Source organism: Stegodyphus dumicola, chromosome 7, assembly GCF_044657685.1.
Source record: "Stegodyphus dumicola isolate Sdum_Otavi_A_Nest chromosome 7, ASM4465768v1".
Lineage (NCBI taxonomy): Eukaryota > Metazoa > Arthropoda > Arachnida > Araneae > Eresidae > Stegodyphus > Stegodyphus dumicola.
Window position 1 is genome coordinate 43,487,363 of NC_140774.1, and position 24,127 is coordinate 43,511,489.

The 24,127-nt window shown below is 33.5% G+C and overlaps 1 protein-coding gene across 1 annotated transcript; it reads left to right on the forward strand.

The window, feature by feature from the left end:
• Window positions 1–918: 918 nt before the first annotated feature.
• Window positions 919–23,492, forward strand: LOC118191110 (uncharacterized). Its single transcript, XM_035361935.2, has 2 exons — window positions 919–1,096; window positions 13,286–23,492. Exon 2 carries the CDS (start codon window positions 13,342–13,344, stop codon window positions 14,752–14,754), a length of 1,413 nt encoding a protein of 470 aa, XP_035217826.2. The 5' UTR covers window positions 919–1,096; window positions 13,286–13,341; the 3' UTR covers window positions 14,755–23,492.
• The last annotated feature ends 635 nt before the right edge of the window (window positions 23,493–24,127 follow it).

Below are 24,127 nucleotides of genomic sequence, written 5' to 3' on the forward strand. Positions count from 1 at the left end.
CAGTTTGGTGGGATTACAAAGGAATTGTCTACTTTGAACTCTTACCACCCAACCGAACGATTAATTCTGATGTTTACATTGAACAACTAACGAAATTAAACAATGCTGTTGAAGAAAAGCGGCCCGAATTGACAAATCGAACAGGTGTTGTATTCCATCATGACAAATGCAAGGCCACACACATCTTTGGTCACTCAACAAAAATTATTGGAGCTTGGTTGGGATGTTTTGCCACATCCACCATATAGTCCTGACCTTGCACCATTTTTGTTTCGATGTTTACAAAACTCCTTGAATGGTAAAAATTTCAATAATGATGATGATGTCAAATCGTACCTGATTCAGTTTTTTGCTAATAAAAACCAGAAGTTTTATGAACGTGGGATTATGATGCTACCTGAAAGATGGCAAAAGGTCATTGATCAAAATGGGCAATACATTACAGAATAAAGTTATTTAGTTCCATGAAAAAATTGTCCTTGATTTTCTAAAAAAAATCCGCAATTACTTAGTTGCCAACCCAATAGTAGATTAAACGTAATTATGTATCTTAAAAAAGTTTTTAAGGCATTAAATTGTTCTCTGTATAAAAAGGTTTGATTGACAATTTAAAAAATATAAAAATCAGGCGTTCAAAAAAAAAAAAAAAAAAAAAAAACTGAATAATTCCAATTTTTAAAACTTTATGATTCTTGTAATTTTGAAAAAGTTTAAAGCTTTTGGCGGCTTTGGTGGTAAACTCTTTAAGATATTAGAACGCAATCTGAAATTTTCAGAAATCCAGCTGACAAATCCAGCTCTTGAATATGTGGATTTCAAACCAAGAAGCGCCCACTTCCTGGATGTTAGAACGAGGTTCAGTAGTGAAAATCTATTCGTAGGCGTAGCTGCCAAGGTCACTTCGCTAAAAAAGGTAAACTATTGGAAGAACATGGCAAAATCTTGTTGACAGTCCACATGGTTTCTGTTTCGTTAAATCGAAGACATATTTGCGATACACTAAGTTCGAAATGACATTCGTCAGGTGCGCAATATGGAAAAAACAAGATTTAATCGATGCCACGTTAAACAAAAGTTATTTCATCAAATAATTCAGGTAAGTTTTTTAAACTCTTCTTTTTATTCCCCTTATTTCTGCTTCTAGCAAAACATTTAATCGTGTACCTTGCATGCAGTGTTTGATATTAATCTCAAAATTTCAACAGTTTATTTCTGCCATTTTAATTATCACTTTTTTTATTTTATATTTAGATATAAAAACTGTTTAAGGAGCGAATGATAGACTTTTAACTTATAGTCTTACTACCCAATACAAGAAAGAAAGTACTAATAATTACTTAAAATGAAGTACAACATAAGAATAACGTAAGCAGTACTGTTTTTCTAATGACGTCAATTATTATGCCAAAGTCTTGAGGTTAAGGTATTTTCTCCCTTCTTCGTAGTGTAACGGTAGCACACTCGGCGCGTATTCGAAGTCCAGGTTCGAGTCCTGGGGAGGTCATTGTACATTTTTCATATCTCCTACTTAAGGGAAAAAAAAAAAAAAAAAAAAACTTATGACTCGACAGAGGCCCTGGAACTAAAAAAAAAAAGTTGTGGACGATAATTCGTCGCCACCAGGATTTGATGACTGGATCTCCATTCTTCCAGCATGCCTTCGTGGTGTAACGATAACACACTCCGCGCGTATTCGAGAGGTCCAGGTTCGAGTCCTGGCGAGGGAATCGAACATTTCTCACGCCTTCTTGCTTCAAAATAACCTAATGACGCTACAACCTTATAAGGTATTTTCTTTCTCCTTTCTGCATGTTTTCTTGGTGTAATTCGAAGAAGCACACTCGGCACATATTTGGAAGATCCGGAGTTCGAATCCCGAAAAAGGCACTGCGGACTCCTTCAGTTTCCTGATATCGAGAGAACCTAATGACTGTACAAGTGGCACGCGAAATAAAAGGTGGTGAACAATAATTAGGCACCAGAATTTGGCGATTGGGTCTCCTAATCCCCACTCGCCCTTTAAAAGGGGAGTATATAAGGCATTTTTCCTCCTTTCCGCATGCCTTCGGGGTGTAACTGGAAGTATACTTGACGCGTCTTCAGGTTCTCCGGTGTTTGAATCCCGGAGAGAACACTGCGGATTTCTTCAGTCTCCTGCTTCAAAGAAACCTAATGACACTAAAATCTGTCTGCCTTCGTGCAAGATTTCCTAAGGGAAGCTGTTTTATTTTTACCGTATACAAGAAGCAGAATTAACAGTCCTAAGGATGAACCAGCGCTATTCATTTATCATACCATCTCGGCTATTGCTTGAAACAAAAAATGAGTCTTTAGAGACGAAATCATGATTTTTTCGGCAATTTTTCGGCAATAGTGTTTTCTAATAATAATAATGTAAAAACAGAATCCTAGACTGTTTCCTAGACTTTTCATATTTATAAACATCAGAAAGGAAATTCTTGTAGATATTTTCGTTATAAATGTTTTTAAAAAATTATAAATTTCATAAACGAATCATTATAATGAATCAAAAACGTATTGGGACAGAACAAGCTTTCGTACATTTATTTGAAAGAATAATTAAATATTTAATTTAAGCGAAATATTTTTATTATATGTCACATGTTAGAGTTGAACGAAATAGAAAAACATTAAAATTAATTAAGAATAAATTAAAATAAACATTCAGTTTGATACGGTACGTGTACAAATGAAAAAGTTATAAACAAAGAAGTTCAGGGGCACACAAACGTATTAAAAAAAACTCTAAGAAAATTGCTGTAATGATGTACTTTGATTACTTTTCCTTCCCATGAAATCACTGAGTTTTTTCCATGAATTCATAAGATTTTGACTGAGATTTCCTTCTATTTTTTAGCATTTTGTGTGAATATTCCTCTAAGTGCATTTCTGTAGGAAATTCGACAGAACTGATTAATTTATTAATTTTGTTAATAATTCAACAGAATTTATTAATTTTGTCGTACAAATAATATCAAATATGCTCAATAAGATTGAAGTTTGGATTAAACACAAGTTTTTGGATTGCACCGGGATGTGTGTATAAAGTCCTATGCAAATATGAGCATTATGCTTCAGGTAATCATCTTGATAAAGTTTTAATCTGACAATATCTCCATTTTCTGTCAGATGTATTTCAAATTTTGTTTTCAAATATTCAATTATATAAAGTTAGGAATCTTACCATCAATAAAATTTAGAATTTAAACGCCGCAGGCACTCATATAGCTTAAGACCATATGACTACCTCCACCATGTTTTACTGAAGTAGAAGCCTTCTTCATTTGAAGTTGAGTATTGGGTTTTCGCCGCACCATTTGCAAATGCATTTAAAGGCATGCACTTTGATCAGTTTGAAAGTAATAAATTGAATTTCATCTGAATCACTGATTTCTTTTTTATATAATTTTTGGACTAACGGTAATCAACAATTAAAAATCGATTTTTTTTGGGGGGGGGGGGGATAAAATTTCGAGCTTTTTTTTTTTTTTTTTTTTTTTTTTTTTTTTGGCCAGACTTTGCTTTACGTATATTCAGGCCAAATTTCAGGTCATTCTGGCGGGTGTTCTTTTTCTTACAGTCTTTTGAAAGTAGAACTTTAATTAGAATTACCCTGTATATCGCTAGATAATAGTTAAATTTTAAGAATCATTTTGCTGCCTAAATGCGTTAAAATTTCAGTTAATTTTAACACTTATTTCGGTAACAAAATTATTCTTAAAATTTTTTAAATTCGATTACTGATTCTTCTTCCATTGCTACAACTATTCTCGTACAATTCTCTGTCTTTAATGCTTACGACCATTAGTTAAGAAAATAAAACTGCAGCTAGTATGTTTCACGGAATCCCTGTGTAACGAAATATAATGATATAATCCTAGATTTAACTATCGTTATAAAATCAAATATAATAATTTTTACAAGCTTGAATTGAATTGATAGTTCACAAGAGCTTACATATCTTGTCATTAGAGTCGACTATATTTAATTAAAGAGTTACATAATGATCATATTTTAATCTTTAAAGAGAAAAAACGTTTTTAAAATAACAGTCAGTGTTTTCTAATAATAATTAATAGTATTTTATTACATTATATTAACAAAGTAAATATTGCATTAAAATATGATTTTATGCAAATTCTTGAACTTTGTAAGGATAACCATTGGCGAAGCAGTAAAATTACAGAATGCTAATATAACAGAACCTATATTATCCGAAACTATTGGGACTGCAACTATTTCTGATAATCGAATATTCAGTTAACAGAGATTAAATTTTAAATGATGTTAATTCCCATTTCGGCAAGGTTTTTGTGGAATCTTTTATTTGAAATTGTAAAAATAAATGCTTAAATACTGCTATTAATCTCTTAATAAACTCTTTTACTGCTAGATAAAATATATTTCCTTCAGTTAACAAATAATCCATACAAAGTTTTATTTCGTGGACAAAAATATTTATGAAACGACTGGAATGAATAAACTCCATCAAAATCACCCTTTTTTACAACAGTGCTAAGTCTATTCTATTAGCCACCGCAAGTCAATTTTCCTTAGGAAATAAGGAAGCATCAGGATGTTCTTTTGTTTAAAATTTGCCTTTACAGTCTGTTACTTTAAACTAGGTACTTGAAGGTTTTCCCGACCCTTGCCTATTTGCGATTGTAACATATGTCGTCATCACCGCTCGGCATTATTATTATTATTATTTTTTTTTTTTTTGCACCCCATCTAAAACCGTAGTTTTAGTCGGCCTTCATTCGTGCGCTCACCCACCTGCTGCAGCTGTTGTTAACATGGTTACAAGGCAAGCCGGGGGAGGAATGACCTTGAAATGCCTATTCTAAAAGTGACAGACTATAGTGATCGAGTGGTAAAACAGCTGAACACTGGTAATTCGACTTTAATTCGGAAATATACTAAAACCAAGAGTTCAGTTAATTCTCACATTTTTGGTTTCCTTTCATCGTGATCCTCAGCATCACTACAATTTATATTTTTTCCCGGATTTACTCCGCCAGTGATTTCTTTGTCATTAAAAACCTGAAAACTTAGTTCACTGTTTTATGCATTTATACCATGCAAAACGTCATCCTTTCATACTTTGAAATATGTACACGGATTCATTGACAGTTAGCGCTGCTTTCAGCTTTAACGCATGTAATTTGAATTTTGAAGGCAGTTAAAGAACACGTTACTCGTGTTACTACATTTCCCAATGATTCCTTTAAATTAATTGCCGGCTCGGCTAACGGAGACTTCGGATAGGAGCTAGATTAATATTTCTACTGTAGCTCGTTCGAAATCTTGTCCACGAATTCATTGTCAGTTAGTGTTGCTTTCACTTTTAACACATGTAATTTGTATTTTGAAGGCAGGTAAAGGACCCGTTAATGGTGTTACTACATTTCCCAATGATTCCTTTAAATTAATTGCCGGCTCGATTAACGAGAGCCTTCGTATGAGAGGAGCTAGATTAATAGTTCTAGTGTAGGTAGTTTCAAATCTTGTTCCCTGATGGTGAATGAACTGAAGACACGGGTTTCTCATTGACTTTTTATTGTGTAATGTAAATACGGGAGAATTACAATTAAAAAATCCTACATGAAGGCGAAATCATATTTCTTTAGATAAGAGTTTGATATTAATTAAATCAATTATATTATTAGTTGGCCTTTACTTTCAGTTTTACTTTCGTCAGCTTTCGCCAGGATGTAGTTAGTTAATGCATTTAAATACAGAGTTAATGAGTTTGAGATAGATGCTTTGACAATTATCGCCGGTCGGTCACTCTGCTAGATTTCATATTCAATAGCTTTTTAGCTTTAGCTTCAATAGCCGTGAAAGTCTGAGAAGTATCTAACTTCTTTATTTGTGAAAAGACTGACGGCCGAGCCAAAGTCTAGCAGGTGCATGTTACTTAATATTTTAATTTGATTTGAATATGTGTTCTAAATTTTTCACAAGGTGCAGAGGTTTTATTCTATTATATTAAATAACGGCTAACGTGTCAAAAAAATTCTGAACTTTCATCTGAGTTTGTGTTTACTATGATTTAGAAGATAAGATGAGACGAGAACTCATCTGTCTGTCTTTTCGATTCTGCAAGTCGACAGTTAAGGTCATGTGAAACCGTACAAGTCCTTATGTGATTTGATACAATCAATTAATCAAATGATTTAAAATTTGTAACGCTGTAGTATTGTGTGGCCCCAACTTGTCAGCAACTGTGGTAGTGACTGCTATGAACTGTAAATTTACACAAACACGTAAGAAGGGTTTAAAGCCCTTTTTATTCCATTTTAAAAATAACAACTGCGTTCACTTGACGCTAACAAACTACGCCGACCCGGCGGTTTAACAGAACAGAAATGTGAAACTAATTAATTAATCTGCGCGCTCTACTACAATTTACATACTCTAGCATTGGCAATTCTAGGGGAAAGTAAAGGCTTGACAGGAAAGATAGCTTAAAATAAATGTTAGTTAAAATAAACATAAACCCTACAACGCACTATGATTGCGGATTATTTATACTTAAATAAATACCATCTTTTAATTTTAAATGGCTAGATAGATTTTAGGTATTGTTTGAGTTTGATACGTTACCAATGCGAGAGTACTAATCTTAAAATCAAAGTTACTGCATTTTGAAACATTCCCACAAACTAATTCGTTAAACCCCTCTCTTCAAAATAAAGTTATTAATGTAAATAATGAGCGATTCGCAGACAAAGTTACGTACTGATTTAGACATAAATTATGGGCAAACCTTCGTTTTTTTTTTTTTTTTTTTTTTTTTTTTTTTTTTTTTTTTTACCCACAAAAACTTTAAACAACCAGACTTTATTACAGTTTCAAAGCATTTTTTTCCCATAGATTTATTTGCAATCTTAAAATATTATTACTTGCATTAGAAATATATTTTTATGAGTTGCCAGCTCCATAAATATATTTAATGGTTTTAATTAGATATATAATGAATTAAATGCATTTTTATTTAACTGAATCAGATTGAAGTTAAAAAAAATCTGAAAGGTTTCAGATTTTAAATTGCGCCAAATGGGCTTTTTTTTAACATTTTGTGTCTTACCTTTATTTATTAAATATCATGTTACAGTAGAAGTCCATTAGTCCGGAATGCCCGATAGTCCGGCATCCGGAATCAGTCCGGAATGCCCGATAGTCCGGCATCGCTCCGGAAAATTGTAAAAATTTTGGTTTTCTCCATAAGTGTGTCTTTAAAGCAAATAAAACCGCTCGAGAGCTATTCGGAAGTTTTCGGGGTAGTTCGAGATCATCCGGAAGCGCTCGGTATTGTTCGGAAACAATTAGCGGCCGGCTAGTCTCAGCTGTCACAACAAATTCAGGTGCAGTGCAGCTCCGTTAATCAATCACGAAGCGTCTTCGCCATTTTTTTGTGCGTTGTTGTTTTGTGTCCTTTCACATCGCAGTAAACGTAACTTTTGAAACTGTTTATGAAAAAAGTGATTTTCGTTCTAACTGTACAGTGACCATGTTTTCAAAACCTAAGCCTTCGAGTTCAAAAGGAGAGAAACGAAAACACGTAACACTGACTCTCAATCAGAAACTAGAAATCATCAAACGGCTAGAAAAAGGCGAGAATAGAAATGTTTTAATGAATGAGTTTAATATCGGCTCATCAACTATTTATGACATTAAAAAACAAAAAGATGAACTAATGAAGTTTGCTTCTCAATCGGTAACAACTGAAAAATTGGCTTCTAGACAAACATTAAAAAAACCAAAACTGGAACAGCTAGATAGTGTATTGTTCAAATGGTTTAGTGCAGTACGTTCTGAAGGAAAGCCGGTAACAGGGCCAATGATTGTTGAAAAGGCAAAGAAATTCGGCCAAGATTTAGGAGTTGCTGAAAGTGAATGTAATTATTCTGATGGTTGGCTCAGAAACTTTAAGTTTCGGCATGGAATTCGAAGACTTGATGTAACTGGAGAAACCCTTTCAGCAAACCAAAACTCTGCAGAAAAATACAAAGACGAGTTTGAGAAAATCGTGGCTGATAATGATTTAACACCTGAACAGATTTACGATGCTGATGAAACAGGGCTATTGTGGCGATGTTTACCAACATCTACACTAGCTGGGGAAGGAGAAAAAGTAGCCAAGGGTTTAAAAAAAAACAAAGACAGATTAACCGTTTTGCTATGTGCTAATGCGTCTGGAAACCACAGAGTGACCCCTTTTGTGATAGGTAAATCTGCAAAACCCAGGGCTTTTAAGAATGTTACACACTTGCCTGTCCAATACGATGCTCGATCAAATGCGTGGATAACTGCCGCCCTCTTTAAAGACTGGTTTTTTCACCACTTTGTGCCTGAGGTCAAGGAATCCTTCAAAAGCCTTGGTCTACCAGAAGATACTAAAGCCATCCTTCTTTTGGACAATTGCAAAGCCCATCCGCTAGTAGATGAGTTAGTTTCTGGAAATATTGTTGCTACTCTGCTCCCACCTAACGTAACATCTTTGATTCAACCCATGGACCAAGGGGTTATTCAAAATTTTAAATGCTTTTATAGAAGGTCTTTTATTCAAGGCCTGTTAAATGCCGACTGTGACGTGACTGATTTTCAAAAAAAGTTTACAGTAAAAGATGCCGTCTATGCTATTGCACAGTCTTGGAACCAGGTAAAAAATACAACACTCCAAAAATGCTGGAGAAACCTTTGGCTAGCTGCAAACCCTGCATCTGACCTAACTCTACAGACTGATGAGGAAGAAAACCATCAAGACGCTCTGACCAAAGTTTTGGATGTCGTTAGAAGTACTGACAATCCCTTGAAAAACCTGCCTGAAGATGAGGTAGAGGAGTGGCTTTTAATCGACGAGAATGTGCCTGTTGAACAAGAGCTAACCGATGAGGACATTATCAACATTGTAGTAAACCCTCAGCCTACTCAAAATCTTGAAGAAAATGACTCAGATGCCGAAACGGAAGAAAAGGAAAAAATCAGCTGGGCAGAAGCTGCAGAATCACTAAATAAGTTTATCTCTTTTGCCGAGGCTAGTACTAGCTACAGTGCTTCAGAAATTATTGATTTCCATATCATTAGAAATAAATTTTATACTAAACGCCAAAAGTCAAGAAAACAAAAAGACATTCGTGACTTTTTTAAATCTAAGTGAAATATGTTTTACAGTACGTGTACATACATTATATGAAATGTAAAATAAACTTTGTTGTATGTATTTGCATACTGTATTTTTAGTTTAATTATTAACCTAATTGTTCTTATAATTACCGCCCGATAGACGGAATTTTCGGTAGTCCGGCACCGAGCCGGTCCCGAACATGCCGGATTATCGGACTTCTACTGTATTCGCACTTAAACCATAAAAATCTGATGTTCTTTTGGGGGTCATTCTTTTTTTTTTTTTTTTTTTTTCTACCATGAGGCCACTTCGTGGCCAGGTGGGTCTGAGTGTACCCCCCAATGTATTACAATGTATTACCTACTTCTACCAAGCCAATTATCTTGAAATTCTGTTAATCTACACATTTACGATGACAATACGATATATCCAAGAAAATCCTCCTTTTTAAATTCGATTCTTTTTACAAAATTTTTACATATAACCTTATTTAATGATTGAATTTAATCATTATATAATTCGGATTTTTACAGCACTGATTAGATCAAAAATCCTTTAAATGAAATTTGTCTAGAATCTAATAAAATGATTTTTCAGTTATCACCTGGGATGCATATTTTCTGATAGCTTTAATACAAGTAACTAGTCAATGTAACTGTTCATAATAATGAATTTTTAAACGAGAAAAAGTTAAAGAAAAATTTAAATAAATTGAACGTAATCTTAAACTGCCAGATAAATCGGGAAACATTGAAGGAAAGGTAATTTCAATAATAACTTCACTGATATGATTACAAGGAATAATTTTCATACGTTCAGAGTCAGTGATTTTCTTTCTTTATTGATTATCCCCCATTCTAAGGACTAAAATGCGTAAAATATATAAAAACGCTTTTGAAATCATTAAAAACATATTTTTTTTTTTTTTTTTTTTTTACCACAAACTTGTTGGTCATATGTGGTTAAATATAAAATCATGGAGTTTCCATAGAAAAATTGAGTAGCGACATAAAAAGAAACAATGAAATTGATAGCATAGAATGACATATTATAGCAATGGAAATTTTATTCAGTTAAATTTCTCTTTGAAAATTTTCATTTAAAATTCGTCTTTACGATTTTATTTCACATATGACTAAGAATATTTGATAGTTAAAAAATTACATTTTATTTTTAAAGCCTTTTAGAACCTAGTTTTCCCCCTTTGTATTTTATTTAATTATTTATTTTACAGTCAAGTAATTCAGTTGCCGGGCAACGCAAATTGAGCGACTTGACATACAACCAACGCCTCTCGAAAAGTCACGTTGTGACGTTTGGGTTACAGTCGAAAACATCGATGACGAAAACTTCGCAGAGAAAACAACGCAAGACTTCCTGGTACAAAACATCGTGGGCGAAAAGAAAGCAAAGAGAAAACATCGCAGTTCTAAAATATCTTGGTACAAAATATCGTGGTCAATAATAAAGCGGTTTAAAAACTGTGCAATTTAATCGTAGTCGAAAATATCGGTTAAAAATAAAGTACCTACAAATCATCGCATGACGATAACATCGCAGAATAGGTTTTTGAAATCCCATGCTGACATATTATGTAACTGATTTTCCTCATAACTAACAAATCGACCTCCAAAAAATTATGCACACTATACATGAAAATATTAACGAAATTTTAAGAATAAACGGATACAAAACAATATATAATTTTCTCTAAAACAATGTCAAATCAACAAATGTGAAAGAAAATAATTTGATCGTTAACTAAGCAATTTTTATAAAGGTAACCTCATGCAGTTATTTATCTTCCTTTATCTAAGCATTTTTAGACTATATTATTCATAAAAAATTATCAGTAGAACTTTATAAAAGACAGTTAATTTATTAATGACCTTTGTTAATTAACTATGTAAATTAAAAATTCTATTAAGTTCTGTAAGTTTCATTAATTTTCTACTCATTTTCAGTTTTTAAATGCTGAAGTTTCCTTCTTATTTTCTCAGCAAAAATTTATTATGTCGTTCAAAAATATGAAATATAGAAGTAAAAGAATCCCTGTTTCCTTCTTGCGCTCCCAAATCATTATACGAACGAGCATTTATAATTTTTAAAACTTGAAAAGGCATGTGTATTATGTTATCGTCATGCGATGATTTGTAGGTACTTTATTTTTTGCCACGATATTTTCGAAGACGATGTTTTTAAACTGCGAAGTTTTTTAACCGCTTTACTTTCGACCACGATATCTTGTACTACGGTGTTTTAGAGCTACGATGTTTCCTCTTTGCTTTCTTTTCTCCCACGATGTTTTATATCACGACGTTTTCGCCTTGCCTTGTTTTCTCCGCGAAGTTTTCGTCCGCTATGTTTTTGGCGGACACCGACGTTTGCCACGTTTCGAGAAAAAAAAAAAAAAAAAACTGTCTTTCTTGGTTACTGTGTATTACTTTTTATAGTATAATTGTTTATGAATTTGAATTGATTGTGTTTCTTTTGTAACTTTATCAACCTATCTGCATCTATTGAGAACTATTAGGCAATATCGGATTTATAAAGTGAGGGGCTCATGTCACCTGAAGTTTTGAGGGTCCCTCTGCCATAGGTTAGGTTTATTATTTTTATCACTGATGAATGAATTGGGTCCTTTGGAACCCCGGGCTTCTCTGGATTGTGACATGCGAGACCCCATAAGTCTGCCTTTATTGTTATATAGTCCTATTGTTATACGTTATACGGCATAATGGAAAATTTCTGCCATGCCAAAAGCGGTGTGAATCAAAAATTGTTTGGAACCACCGTTTAAGGTAACGTGTGCCATAATACGTAATATATAATATATAAACGTGTGCCATAATATGCCTTAAACCACTGTTTAAGGCATATTATGGCACACGTTTTCTTTTGAGCTTTCATTTCAATTTGCAGAGTTACTACCAAAAATAGAAATCCTCACTTTTTAAAAAATAAAAAATATTTATTTAAAAAGTCTAATTAAAATATATCAATTTTGTATCTAAGATAAAAAATTTCGTTTTAAGAATAATTCCAGTATTTCATGCGATTAAACAAGGGCATAATGAAATTGAACTTGATTATTCTATCTGTTGTTTTAAAAAGAAGGAGCAGATTTATTTGTTTGCAAAACCTTTAATTCTTGGTAAACAGAAATGCATCATATAAGAGAGATTATGTATTTCCATGTTCGATTATATTCAGTACGTTAGCTAAAAGCAGGTATTCTTTACCACTGCATTAAAAGAAATGCGCAGCATAACTGACGATTGCGCTTTTGCTCTCCACATCTAACCCCCTCAAAATTTGTTTCGCCTAAGATGAAATGTACAGGAAGCAAATAACATTGCTTACACCCTCTTAATTTCTCAAGAAATATTTAAATTCACAATATTTTTATGCCTCGGAATTTATTATCCACGTCTCCAGCTGCCGAGATATACGTGATTTAGGGGGGAAAATATTTAATATTCCATGACCTTGCCCATCACATTACTATAATTTTGGTACATGAATGATCATTGTAGTGGATTTCATAACTTTTGCGTAGTTAGGATGCAAATTTATTACTATTACTAATGCTTTGATGATCATTGACTTACGAGAGCTGTACATATTACAGTGTAAAAGTATTTGCTTTGCTATTAAGTGAATCTAGATATCCTTAATTAATATTTTCTAAAATTACACTTGTACTTTTGTTCTAATAAACAAACAAATACTAATTCAGAAGTCAAACAACAAAAATCAGCGTTATATTTACAAAATTTTCACAATTACAAAATTCTACTTTTAACCTGCATACTCTCTGGAAACAGAATTCCCCTAGCAGTATCTGTAGTGCTGGAACCTTGCGTCGAACCACAGAATATTTTTCCAATGGCTTTCTACAATCCTAGTGCAATAAGCAAAAATTTTGCAATTTGCCTCAAACCACTAGATTTCGAAGACATTAGCCCCAGACTTGTTGAACTGTGAAAATTTTGTAAATATAACGCTGATTTTTGTTGTTTGACTTCTGAATTAGTATTTATTCGGCGTGTTATTGTGTCTTAAACAAACAAATGTCTTACCAATGATATTCTTTTACAACTTATAAAGTTATCTTACTTTTTATTTCAGATGAATCCCAGAGAGAGGCAGAAGAATGATAAATAGCATCATTTACGGGGTCTTCAATGAAGCGAGGCATAGTTTATCTGTTCTGCACCATCGTGCTATGTTTCATTTTTTACTTCAGTTATAAGTTCTTAAATGTAGAATATCATTCGTATACTCCAGAGTCTATAACAATGCCCAGTATCGTCGTGTTTAGTAATCGTCAAAAGGTGGACACAAAATGCTTTTTTAATATATCATCTCAACCAGTAAATGAAACTTGGCAGAAGTTGGACAGTTTGCATCTTTACTCCGCATACATAGACGCCAGAGTTGAACCAAATGTTGTTCGAATATTAGCTATGTCAAAAGGAAAATGGAATCGTAATATTTACTGCAGAATTTGGTACAAAACCTTAGAATCCGTTGTAGTTGAAGCTGACGTATTGGAGCTATGGGTCCATTCCTGGGATTTAGCAAAACCTCATGATTATTTCAGACCTCTACTTTTAACCTGCATACTATCTGGAAACAGAATTCCCCTAGCAGTATCTGTAGTGCTGGAACCTTGCGTCGAACCACAGAATATTTTTCCAATGGCTTTCTACAATCCTAGTGCAATAAGCAAAAATTTTGCAATTTGCCTCAAACCACTAGATTTCGAAGACGACATTAGCCCCAGACTTGTTGAATGGTTAGAGCTTCAGTTCCTTCTTGGAATAGACCAAGTTAGAGTTTATGTCTATCAGGTCCATCCAACAACATTAAAAGTCTTAAAGAACTACGAAAAATTGGGAAAGATAGCATTGAAAATGCATACTTTGCCTGCTGATAGCCCAAACGAACCAAAAGAGCGCAGAATATTCCTGAAGAATAATATCTGGCAGAAACGCCGCCATGAAATGTTAATATATAATGATTGTTTCTATAGTTTTGTTAATTCTTACAAATTTGTGGTAAATTTAGATTTAGATGAAGCTATCATTCCCGTAGAGCACGACACATGGGAAGATCTCCTCAAACAAGTCAGCTTAGAAAATCCTCAAGCGATGAGAGCGGCTTCTCTTTCGGCTGCAAATGTTTATTTCTTTGATTCTTTTGGAGAAGATCCGGATTTAACTATACCTAAACACATGCATATGCTACGTCATGTGTATAGATCGGCTAATTTCACTCCTCCCGGCTTCGCTCAGAAAAGTTTCTTTCTCACCAACACTACACTTAGTACGTCCAACCATTACGCTCTGAATGTTTTGCATCCTAATTTGCGAACGACTCTACAGATCGATAAAAGATTAGCCAAATTGCATCATTATCGGAATGAATGCCCTCCTCTTATGGAAAAGGATTGCAAGGAAAATTTTATGAAATATTGCGAAAAGGATACAGGGATATGGAAATTTAAGAATAAATTGATTGCACGTTTTTGTCACGTGGTAAAAACTCTAAATTTGACGGATGCAATGGCAAATGAAATATCATGCGTAAAGTAATACATGTCAGATGTATTTGTTCTCTGTATTTTCACTAACGTACCTATAAATATTCAATACAAAACTGAGAGTTCCAGAACATTAGATGAAGTTCAAGAACTGGTATTTTTTAAACTAATATGCAGATAGGAATTGACTTCACAATGGATATTGACTGATCTTAGACAGCGTAACTATACGTCAAATCTCTTACGTCCTTAGTGCAAATATAGCGGAATAATGGCCTTTGAGCTATATCGAATACACCACTATAGTGTACTGGATCACTACACACGTTGTTAGCTTGAAGAGAAATAATTCACTTAACTCATTAAATCACTATTCATGTTCACAACATAACAGCTTTTATATTTAACCAAAAAAATATACAAGAAGCATAGTCTGCAAGCAAGCACGAGCGAGACTATACTACTAATTGAGATACATAAACGGACAGTTGCGTACATACAGTTAGTTTACAGTCAAAGTTACAGTTTTAGGTATATGAAATAATATATTTAAATAAACAATTAGAAAGTAAACAAGAGCTCAAAAGTCCAGTCACAATTAAAACGCCACACCTTTTATCTCATGAGCGGTGAAGAACATTTTTCTGTTTACTATTCAATTAAGAGAAACTAGGTAGTTCGGTTAATAGCAAATTATAAATATTAAATCAAAATGGAGAGATTTACTAAATTCTGACAACCAACCAAAAAAAAAAGAAAAGAAACTTAAATTGGGGGGGGGGCAGAAACTTTATAGAAAATGATTGCCGAACGCGGACTTTCGGAACGAGATTTTGCATAAACGCGTTTTCTTAATTGTCTCCATTTGGTTTGTTTGACCAACGGGTAAATTTGAACTATACGTGGTAAGCTGCAGAGCGTCGATCGCATTGTAATAGTCCTCTTTGATTACTGGTTTGAGAATCCATTCATTAAAGAAGCCATGCAGTTACTTATAAGAGTCAAATGTGAGATTTAAAGTTCTAGTTCTCTGTAACGCTGCTGGACACGGTGCTAGGTGCTAAGCTGCTAAGCTCTCATAACATTGCATCCAAATGTGGATGTATTATTCCTTTTACCGAACATCACTTTCTTAATCCAACAAATGGAACAAGGAATCATAAAAGCATTAAAAGTCTGTTATACCAGGTATATTTATGTCTTTGCAAATACGACGAAGGAAAGCACGACACACTAAGAGCATTTTGGAAGCAACTGAATATAAAACACTGCATGGAAATGATTAAACTCCCAAAGGGAACAAGTGAATACATCAAAATGAATGCTCTGACCAGAAGTTGTCAAGAGTTTTAAAAAGATTTCCCTCTATTGAGAATGAAGCTAAAGCTAAGGGAATCATACATATTGCAAAAACAATATACTGCGAAGGATTTTCAGACATGGAAGAAGCAATCAAAGACTTTGTAGAGAATGAGATTATGAAATGACAAATGAAGAACTGGTTGACCTAAAGACAACAGCAGACGTTGAAAACAGCAATACTGAAAAAGGTTAAAAGCCTTCAATGTACAAGTTTGGTTTGGTTTATTTGATGTATGGCAAAGCACTCGAGCGCTATCTGCCTGAGGGAAGAAGCCTTCGTGAAGGACTTTCTAAAGGAAACTGCCTCTTATACACATTATATACACGTTACATATGGGGAAAACCACGGAAACGCCCATGCAGCCATCCCATTCGCAGGATTCGAACCTCGAACCAGTGTTCAGCGGCTTTACCCGCTCGGTCGGTGATGAGCCTTTTAATGTACAAAAAGTTAAAAATCAGATGTTTAAAAAGACACAGGAACTGCTTGATTTTGTAATGGAGATTGACTCAAATGAAAAAAAAAAAAAAAAAAAAAAAAAAAAAAAGAGGATACTTTATGAGAAGTATTGAAAGTTTTTACATTCCTAACCACGAAACGTTTAATGAATTGAGTGTGACATATTCTCAAGCGAAAATCATCAACTATTAAAAAAAATATTTTATCATGTAACTACTTATTAAGCAGTAACAGAAGTCTCTTCAATTAATATTTGTTCATTCTCCCCTTTTAATCATAATAATACTTAGGTTTGTATAAATGATACGTATTTTCTTAGTCTGCACTATACCTAACCCCCCCCCTTTTTTTACATATAAAGCTAACTCTGCGGAACGCCATTTTGCCGTACGTTTAGTAGGCTAATGACTCAACTCCCGTGTTTGGCAAAAGTTTACTCTATTCCTTATTTTTGTAAACAGAAAATTCTTTATCATTTACCTTAAAAACTTTGAACCTGCCGTTTTGAATACTAATATAACTACGCATGCGTGATCTGGACCGATTTATTTACGAAGTATGTTGAACGGGTGTTATCCATACGGAAGAGACTTTTTCTTTTCATGGATTTACAGAAAAGTCACCAAGAAACAAGATACCGCATAAGTATACAAAGGAACAAAGTATACAAGGAAGAGTATGTCACTCAGAAAGCCAGCTAACGCCAAATATGATCGCGCTTATCAATGGTTAGAGGGTAAGTTTATTGCCTTTTTATATCTGAAGATGAGCTCAAACACGCATACGTGATTCTAACCAGTTTATTTAGCAATCAAGTTGAATGAATAATTTCTTGCAAGAGAATATTCCTCCCATCCGCTATTCGTTTTATATCATTTTCAAAAAGAAAAGAATAAAGGAAGGAATAAATTTAATATTTTTTAAATTTTAGTAAATAAAACATTTAAACGTCATTAAAATAAATCCCCATCACCAAAAGCACGTTTCTGAATCCTTTTTAGAGACCTATCAGAATTTTCAAAGCAAAAAATGCGAAAAATATGCAGCACGTTTGTCGCGATTCGAACTCTAGACATGTTTCCAATTATTCCACGATGGAATGCGATAAGGAAGGATGGATAGTGTAAAAGCTTAGGTTTACAATCTGTCTATCATAAGAAAAGCTCTCGCCAATTAGTCTGCAGCTGTCTGTTGATGTAGAAACGAGCCTTGACCCATTTTCCGTAGAGTTGTCATGAAGATTTACTTTTCAGTTCGCCATCTTAGCGCATTTAAAGATGAATTAGCAACATATGGTTCGGCGCTATTTGAAATTTACTATCCCTGTTGCTATAGCGACCGCCACCAGCCGGGCACTGTGGCGGGATCTGTTCTTCTCGTAGACAGACAGTATATACATATTCAATTTTTTGCAGATAATTTTGCAAATAAAAAGAGAGAAATATGTATCTCACAAAATATATAGTGAATGTACTCAAACAAATACATTTAGTCGACATTTTACTTTGTCACTTAGATTTTAGTCCATCTAAATCTTATGTAGTAATACATGTAAATAACAAAAAGTAAAAGTAAAGTATCGATAAATATTTTTGTGACAATGCATCTAATAATCCTGAAATGTTAACACATTATAAAACAAAATGTGAAAAAAAAGCAAAAATTATATTTTGGTAATATGTTTATCACCTATTTCTGTCACTTTAACTAGTATTCTGCTAAAATAATACCAGTAACAGATTTATTCGTATTATTTTTTTTAAATTCGGATGTAGAACGTAGTTGAATATCTTAAAAAAATTAACAAGAAAAGTTGTTAAAACATTTCAACAAAAATTTAGTGTCCGAATTATTAGGTGAAATACTGATTAACAATTTTTGGACTCATTATTTTATTGCAAGAAATATTTTGACGGTATTAATTTTACAAGTAAAGCTTAAAATAGAGAAAAAATAATATATTAGAAAATCATTTAAAGGTCTATGTTTCAATATTTAGTACAAGATCTATGCAAGTAAATTTCAAAAATACAACTGTCCGAAAGCAAATGTGAGCCACTGTAAATCATCATTATTTATCTATAATCTAATAAATGCTTCTAAATAATTGTAGATTACATTATGGAGAGTTTAATGAATTTCCATTTGAGTTATTGTCATGCGTTCAGTTAATTGCTACGTAAAGTACAAATCATAATAGCAATTTGTCATATGTTTCAGGTAAATAAATGCCAGTTTTCCTTAGAAAGTCATCCACGAAGACATCTGTTTCTCAAGCAGAAAGTCCTCCTTGTGTTCTTTTCATATTCGATTAAGCAAACATAATAACAACAATGTTAATAATAACAATAACAATGTTAATAATATTTATTACATAATAATAACAATGTTAATAATATTTACATGTGGTAGAATAAATGTTAAAGATATTATAGCAACCAGAGTCAGCATAAAATGTATAAATTCGCAGGAATGTAGTTTAGAAGGTTAAATAGAATCTTCTTCAGCTTCAGAAGTGAAAATGACGAAGAGACAGCATGTGCTCATGCGAACCATCTAGTCATGTTTCAAAAATACTCCTAAACTGCAAATTAGCCGTGCTTCAATCCATCATAAGGGATAAGCATCGACAACTCTACAAAATTTTATTTGGGTTATGCTAGCTATCTGGAACTTACAAATTCGTATATCAAATATATTACCACAGAACAAATGTCTTCATCTAGAACTGAGACAGTGTTCAAACATCATTAAAAGATCCTTGCGTCGAAATTCCAGACCTTTCTTTCACAGTCTTCCAATTTAAAGTAGTACTTCTAAAATAAGTAAAACTTCCGATAGTCAGTGTTTCTAATGTTAGTTTCTGAGGAACAAAGAGAATTTTGAGAGAATTTAAAAGAGAATTCTGAGATAAAATTTTACTTTTCCCAAACCTCAAAATCTTCTATTCCAAAAATTTTGATTTCCTTTTGAAAAAGCTTCTAAATTCAGTAAAATTTTAGAAACACAGAAAGAAATGATTAGGCATTATTATTCATAATATGAAATTTAATAATAAAACTATAAATCCTAACCCAAACACGAGAGCAAAAGCTATTTTATCCGAAATCCATTCTATTCTAGATATTAATATTTCAAAAGCTGACAAAGGTGACCAAATAGTCTTCATAAAAAACACTTAACCGATGATATCACTAAACTCTTAAATGAAACGGTCCTAAACATAATCATTCTAACATTATTTCTTCTGTTGCCAAATTCCAAAGTTCAGTGAAACTTCGGCACGCAGGAAAATCGTGACTCACGTCACGAGCAGTACTGCCTATTCAGAGGTGGGACACACCTATTGCGAACTGTGCCAGATTATATGTTTTTCTCAAAATTTATAACAGCGTTATCTTATTCCACCTTATTATAACGAATTTACGCATTGCCTTTTATCTGTTAGTTAAATGTTTAGTTTCTGAATTTCAGCTTTACTATCAGTAACACTTAACACCATTGAAAAACTCGATAGACATTGTTATTATAAATTAAAAGATATTTCTCGTAGAAATTTTATCGTGGCTTCATTTGATGTAAAATCATTATTCACCATTGTTACTGAGGAACGTGTGCTTAAATCTCTAGAAACTAAGTTTGAAGAACTTCATATCTTATGTATCGAGTATCGAAACTGATGAGTTAATTTCCCTTTCTCAACTTTGTCTGAAAACTACACACTTTGTTTCCCAAAATAAATATTACCGTCAGACTGACAAAATAGGAATGAAGATTATCCGAGGAAACGCCTTTCAGGTCTTATCCTTGCTGATATCTATATACATTAATTTGAATCCAAATTATTTAAAATTAAAAATTTTTCACTTTGGTTCCGCTACATTGATGATACTTCTGCTCTTTTTGAAGTTAATAAAGAAGATTTATATGAAATTCTTGCAACAATGAATTCCATTCCTCCTATTCAGTTCACTTTTGAATTTGTGATATCTAGTTTCATTTCTTGACATCTTGGTCACACAAAATATATCTAATTTCAGCACTACTGCTTACAATAGGGTGAACTTCCATCTATTTGCTCTCCACCACATTTCATTGCCTGTCATTCCACTAAACAGAAGTTGGTTTGATTCTTTCGTTTACCATGCACTCCAAGTCAGCTCTTGATCAAGAATTCAACAACAGAAGAGCAATAGTTACAAATGACAGAATCAGGCTAATCACCTCGTATTATTGACGAAGCAAGTTAGAAAATTTTTATCTCAAGACAATATAAAGCCTTCTTTCGTTTTGGGTGATTATGAAAATTCAGTAGTCATTCCTTTCTTCCCATCGGCTAGCTATAAAACTGCATGCGTTTACAGAACATTTGTATCATTTTAACTTCTACCAATAAAATTCGTCCTTCCATACTGAAATATGAACTCTTGAGGTATGTAAAGTATTCTTTGCCAGTGGCATAATATACATTGGCCAAACTAAAAGAGCCTTGAAATCCCGCACTAAAGCGAATGAGATACATATCAGGAAAAAAAGGAACACATAAATACTCAAATCCCCAACACTGCTGATCAAATAATCACATTTTGCTTTTCACTTCCTGCAGAGTTACTTAAGAAACATCCTTCATTGGCAAATTATATTTTCTAATGGCGTTTTAGATTCATAAAAACCTTTTATTTCTAGTTAGTGATCGCAGCTTTAATCCGTCTGATCTTCAGCTATTAAAGAAATTATTTAATAATTCTTTTCGGTTACATTCTCATCAAATGATGTCATTGGATTTGTTTCTCTTCCTTAGTTGGAAATTTCTCTAATTTTTTTTTCTATTTTTTCGCGTGAGCAGATGCTTTCCTTTTGTTATTTTCTTTCCGGCAGCTAAAGAAGAAAATTCTATGTAACCTTTGAAACTATAGTTTTGCAAACTTACGCAACTTACGCTAATTCTTGTTACCATGCAATATTTAACAAAAACAAAAGTAGTTCAATAGGAAGCACAGCAGTGCCGTAGCTACAGTTAGGTTAGATTAGGTTGTGTCTAAGGATCCACGAGTTTTATGGGTCCAATTATATTTTGATATTTGAATATTCGAAAAGTAATTTTAAATTAATAATTTTGTTGAAGAATCCATCTTTGATATTTATATATACAGACTTAGTTTTAAGTTTTGTGAATAAATTATAAAAGATCATTATAGCTTCTTTTCGAATTATCTAAAAATTAGAAATAAAATTGGATGCCACAACAGACTAAATTATTTATTGTTAACCCCAGTGCTTCCTTTCGTGAACGAACATTTTCAACTCAAAGGGTGCTTGGGATAGTCAGCCCTTTCTCTATCTAACAGCGGCAACACTTTTCTATCATTGTTCAAACATGGCATAAAAATTTAACATTTTCAGTAAAAAATTGCTATTGAAACTAGTGAGCTTCGAAGATTTTGAAGAAATGTAATCAAACACGTCAAGGCTTTAGAGCTCCTCGAGAGCATCGAGTCGTCTCAAAAGAGAAAGATAAGGTATGCTACTTACGAACAGGACCACACTGCATAATAGAAGACTTTGCAGCTACTGAGGAAATTGTGAAGAGGTAACTTGCTTCTAAGAGGAAAGAAGTGATCTGGTTTCCTGAGGGGGATCACGAGCAAGCAAAGCTTGGAGTTACAAGTTATTATTACAAAGAAACTTTAAGAGATATTAACTTTAAGTACGAGGCCGGTGGTGCAGGGGCTAGCGCATCGCGCAGCAGTACCACAGGTCCGGGGTTGGAACCCTGGGCTGCGCAAGGTCGACTCGGCCTAGATTTCCATCCCTTGGGTCGATAAAATGAGTACCAAGTTCGCTTGGGGACTAAACACTGGTGGTGCTCCTGTGACAAGCTGACAACTTGTTCTGGGCATATGCTTACGCAACCCGGGGCCCACGGTCAAGAAAGCAGATTTCGGGGCACTGTAGGCCTTGACCCATTAGGGCTGTTTGCGCCACTTAGATTAGTTTTTTTTTTTTTAGTTTTAACTTTAAGTGCAAGATTAGATAGAATAATAAAAAATGAAATATTTAAAGTAAGTCAAGGCGAGAAAATTGAGCTAGGATAAAGCAACAGGTATACAAAAATAGTCAAAAGTTTCGATGGCTAAGGAAAAGTATGGGAAGTTGTGAGACAACTTTTGCAGGTCCAACCTCCAAACCACAGACCGCTCCGAATGCTGCTGGAAAAGTATGAAGAAGGAATTTAGACAAACTCGCTCGGCTAAGGCGGAACCGAAGCAGATTCCTAAGAGTCAATATTCGAACTGTAGGGCTAGATGTTAAGTTAATTATCATTGGTTGCAATAACACTACTGATCTCTTTACATATAAGAAAGAGGTTATATATCTTTTCCAGGAGAGTATCAGCCTGAATGATTTTTTCTATGTTGATTAATTAATTTAATTACTGTACATTCTTGCGTATAATGCGCATCTATTATTTCAAATGACATATTTTAATTTTTAGGTATATTCCTTTATGAAGAAATCTAAAAGATACATATGGGATGCTCTTTGTTTAGAAGTCATTCATTCGAATATTTTTCCCAGGCTTTCAAACGACGATGTACTGAATTGACAAACCATACGAGGAACAATATGTGCGTGAAGGGAGGATGCTTGAGGGAGTAAATAATTCTGCAAAGGAGGTAGATTGTATCTGATGCAGATGTGCACAAGTATGTTATTTTAGGGTTTCGAGAAAAGGATGACATAATTTGGGATAAGAATGCACTTCTGACCCGAATGAATTTAAGGAAGTAGGAGTGAGATGTCCGTTTTTATAGTCATTTGAAGCCGTGATTTTGAAATGAACATGGAAGGCCTTAGTAAATCGCATTTGCTTTAGTTGAAATGCATTTTACCTAGTCTTTCTTTCAGTAATGAATATGGCTCCTGCCAAGCGGGAAAAAAAAAAAAAAAAAAAAAAAAAAAAACAATGCTGGTTTCAAATGCAAAGTCATTTAGTTTGCAAAAGAAAGCAGAATTCGTACAACAGCAAGGACGTTTGCTGCTGGTGAAAGTTCCATTCGTGTGTGGAAGAAAGGTAAAATTATAATAATTAATACGCCAAAGAATAAATGTGTTTTGCATAAAAGAGTAACGAGATGACCTACCCTAGAAGGAAGTGTTTCGAACTGGGTCCTAAAATATCATCGACTTAATGGATTAATTGTAACAAGAAACAGAGTATTTTTGTTTGCTTTAAAAGGAGCAAAAACAGAATGCAAATGAAAAGGAAAACTTTAAAGCAACTTTCAGTTGGTTCAGTCGATTTATGACACACAAGTGGAAAAAACAAGTTTCGCAAAGGCTCTCGAATGATTTGGACAACAAATTGATAAGTTTCCAGAAGTATACTGTTGCGTGCGTACGCGTTCGTAAATAGATTGAATGCACAAGTCCAATAAAGGTTAATAAAATTTATTCTTATTACAAGAAATAAAACCAAATGCTGAAATTTTTTCTCGGAGATATTCGTACAATATCACACAGTAGTTATATTTTAAACTACTAAAACGTTAAATAAAACACAATTCAAAACACAGAGAAAGCTAATCCGATCTCACTGCGA

Coding starts and splice junctions, on each gene's coding strand:
- LOC118191110 (XM_035361935.2), top strand. CDS start 13,342: ATGAAGCGAGGCATAGTTTATCTGTTCTGCACCATCGTGCTATGTTTC.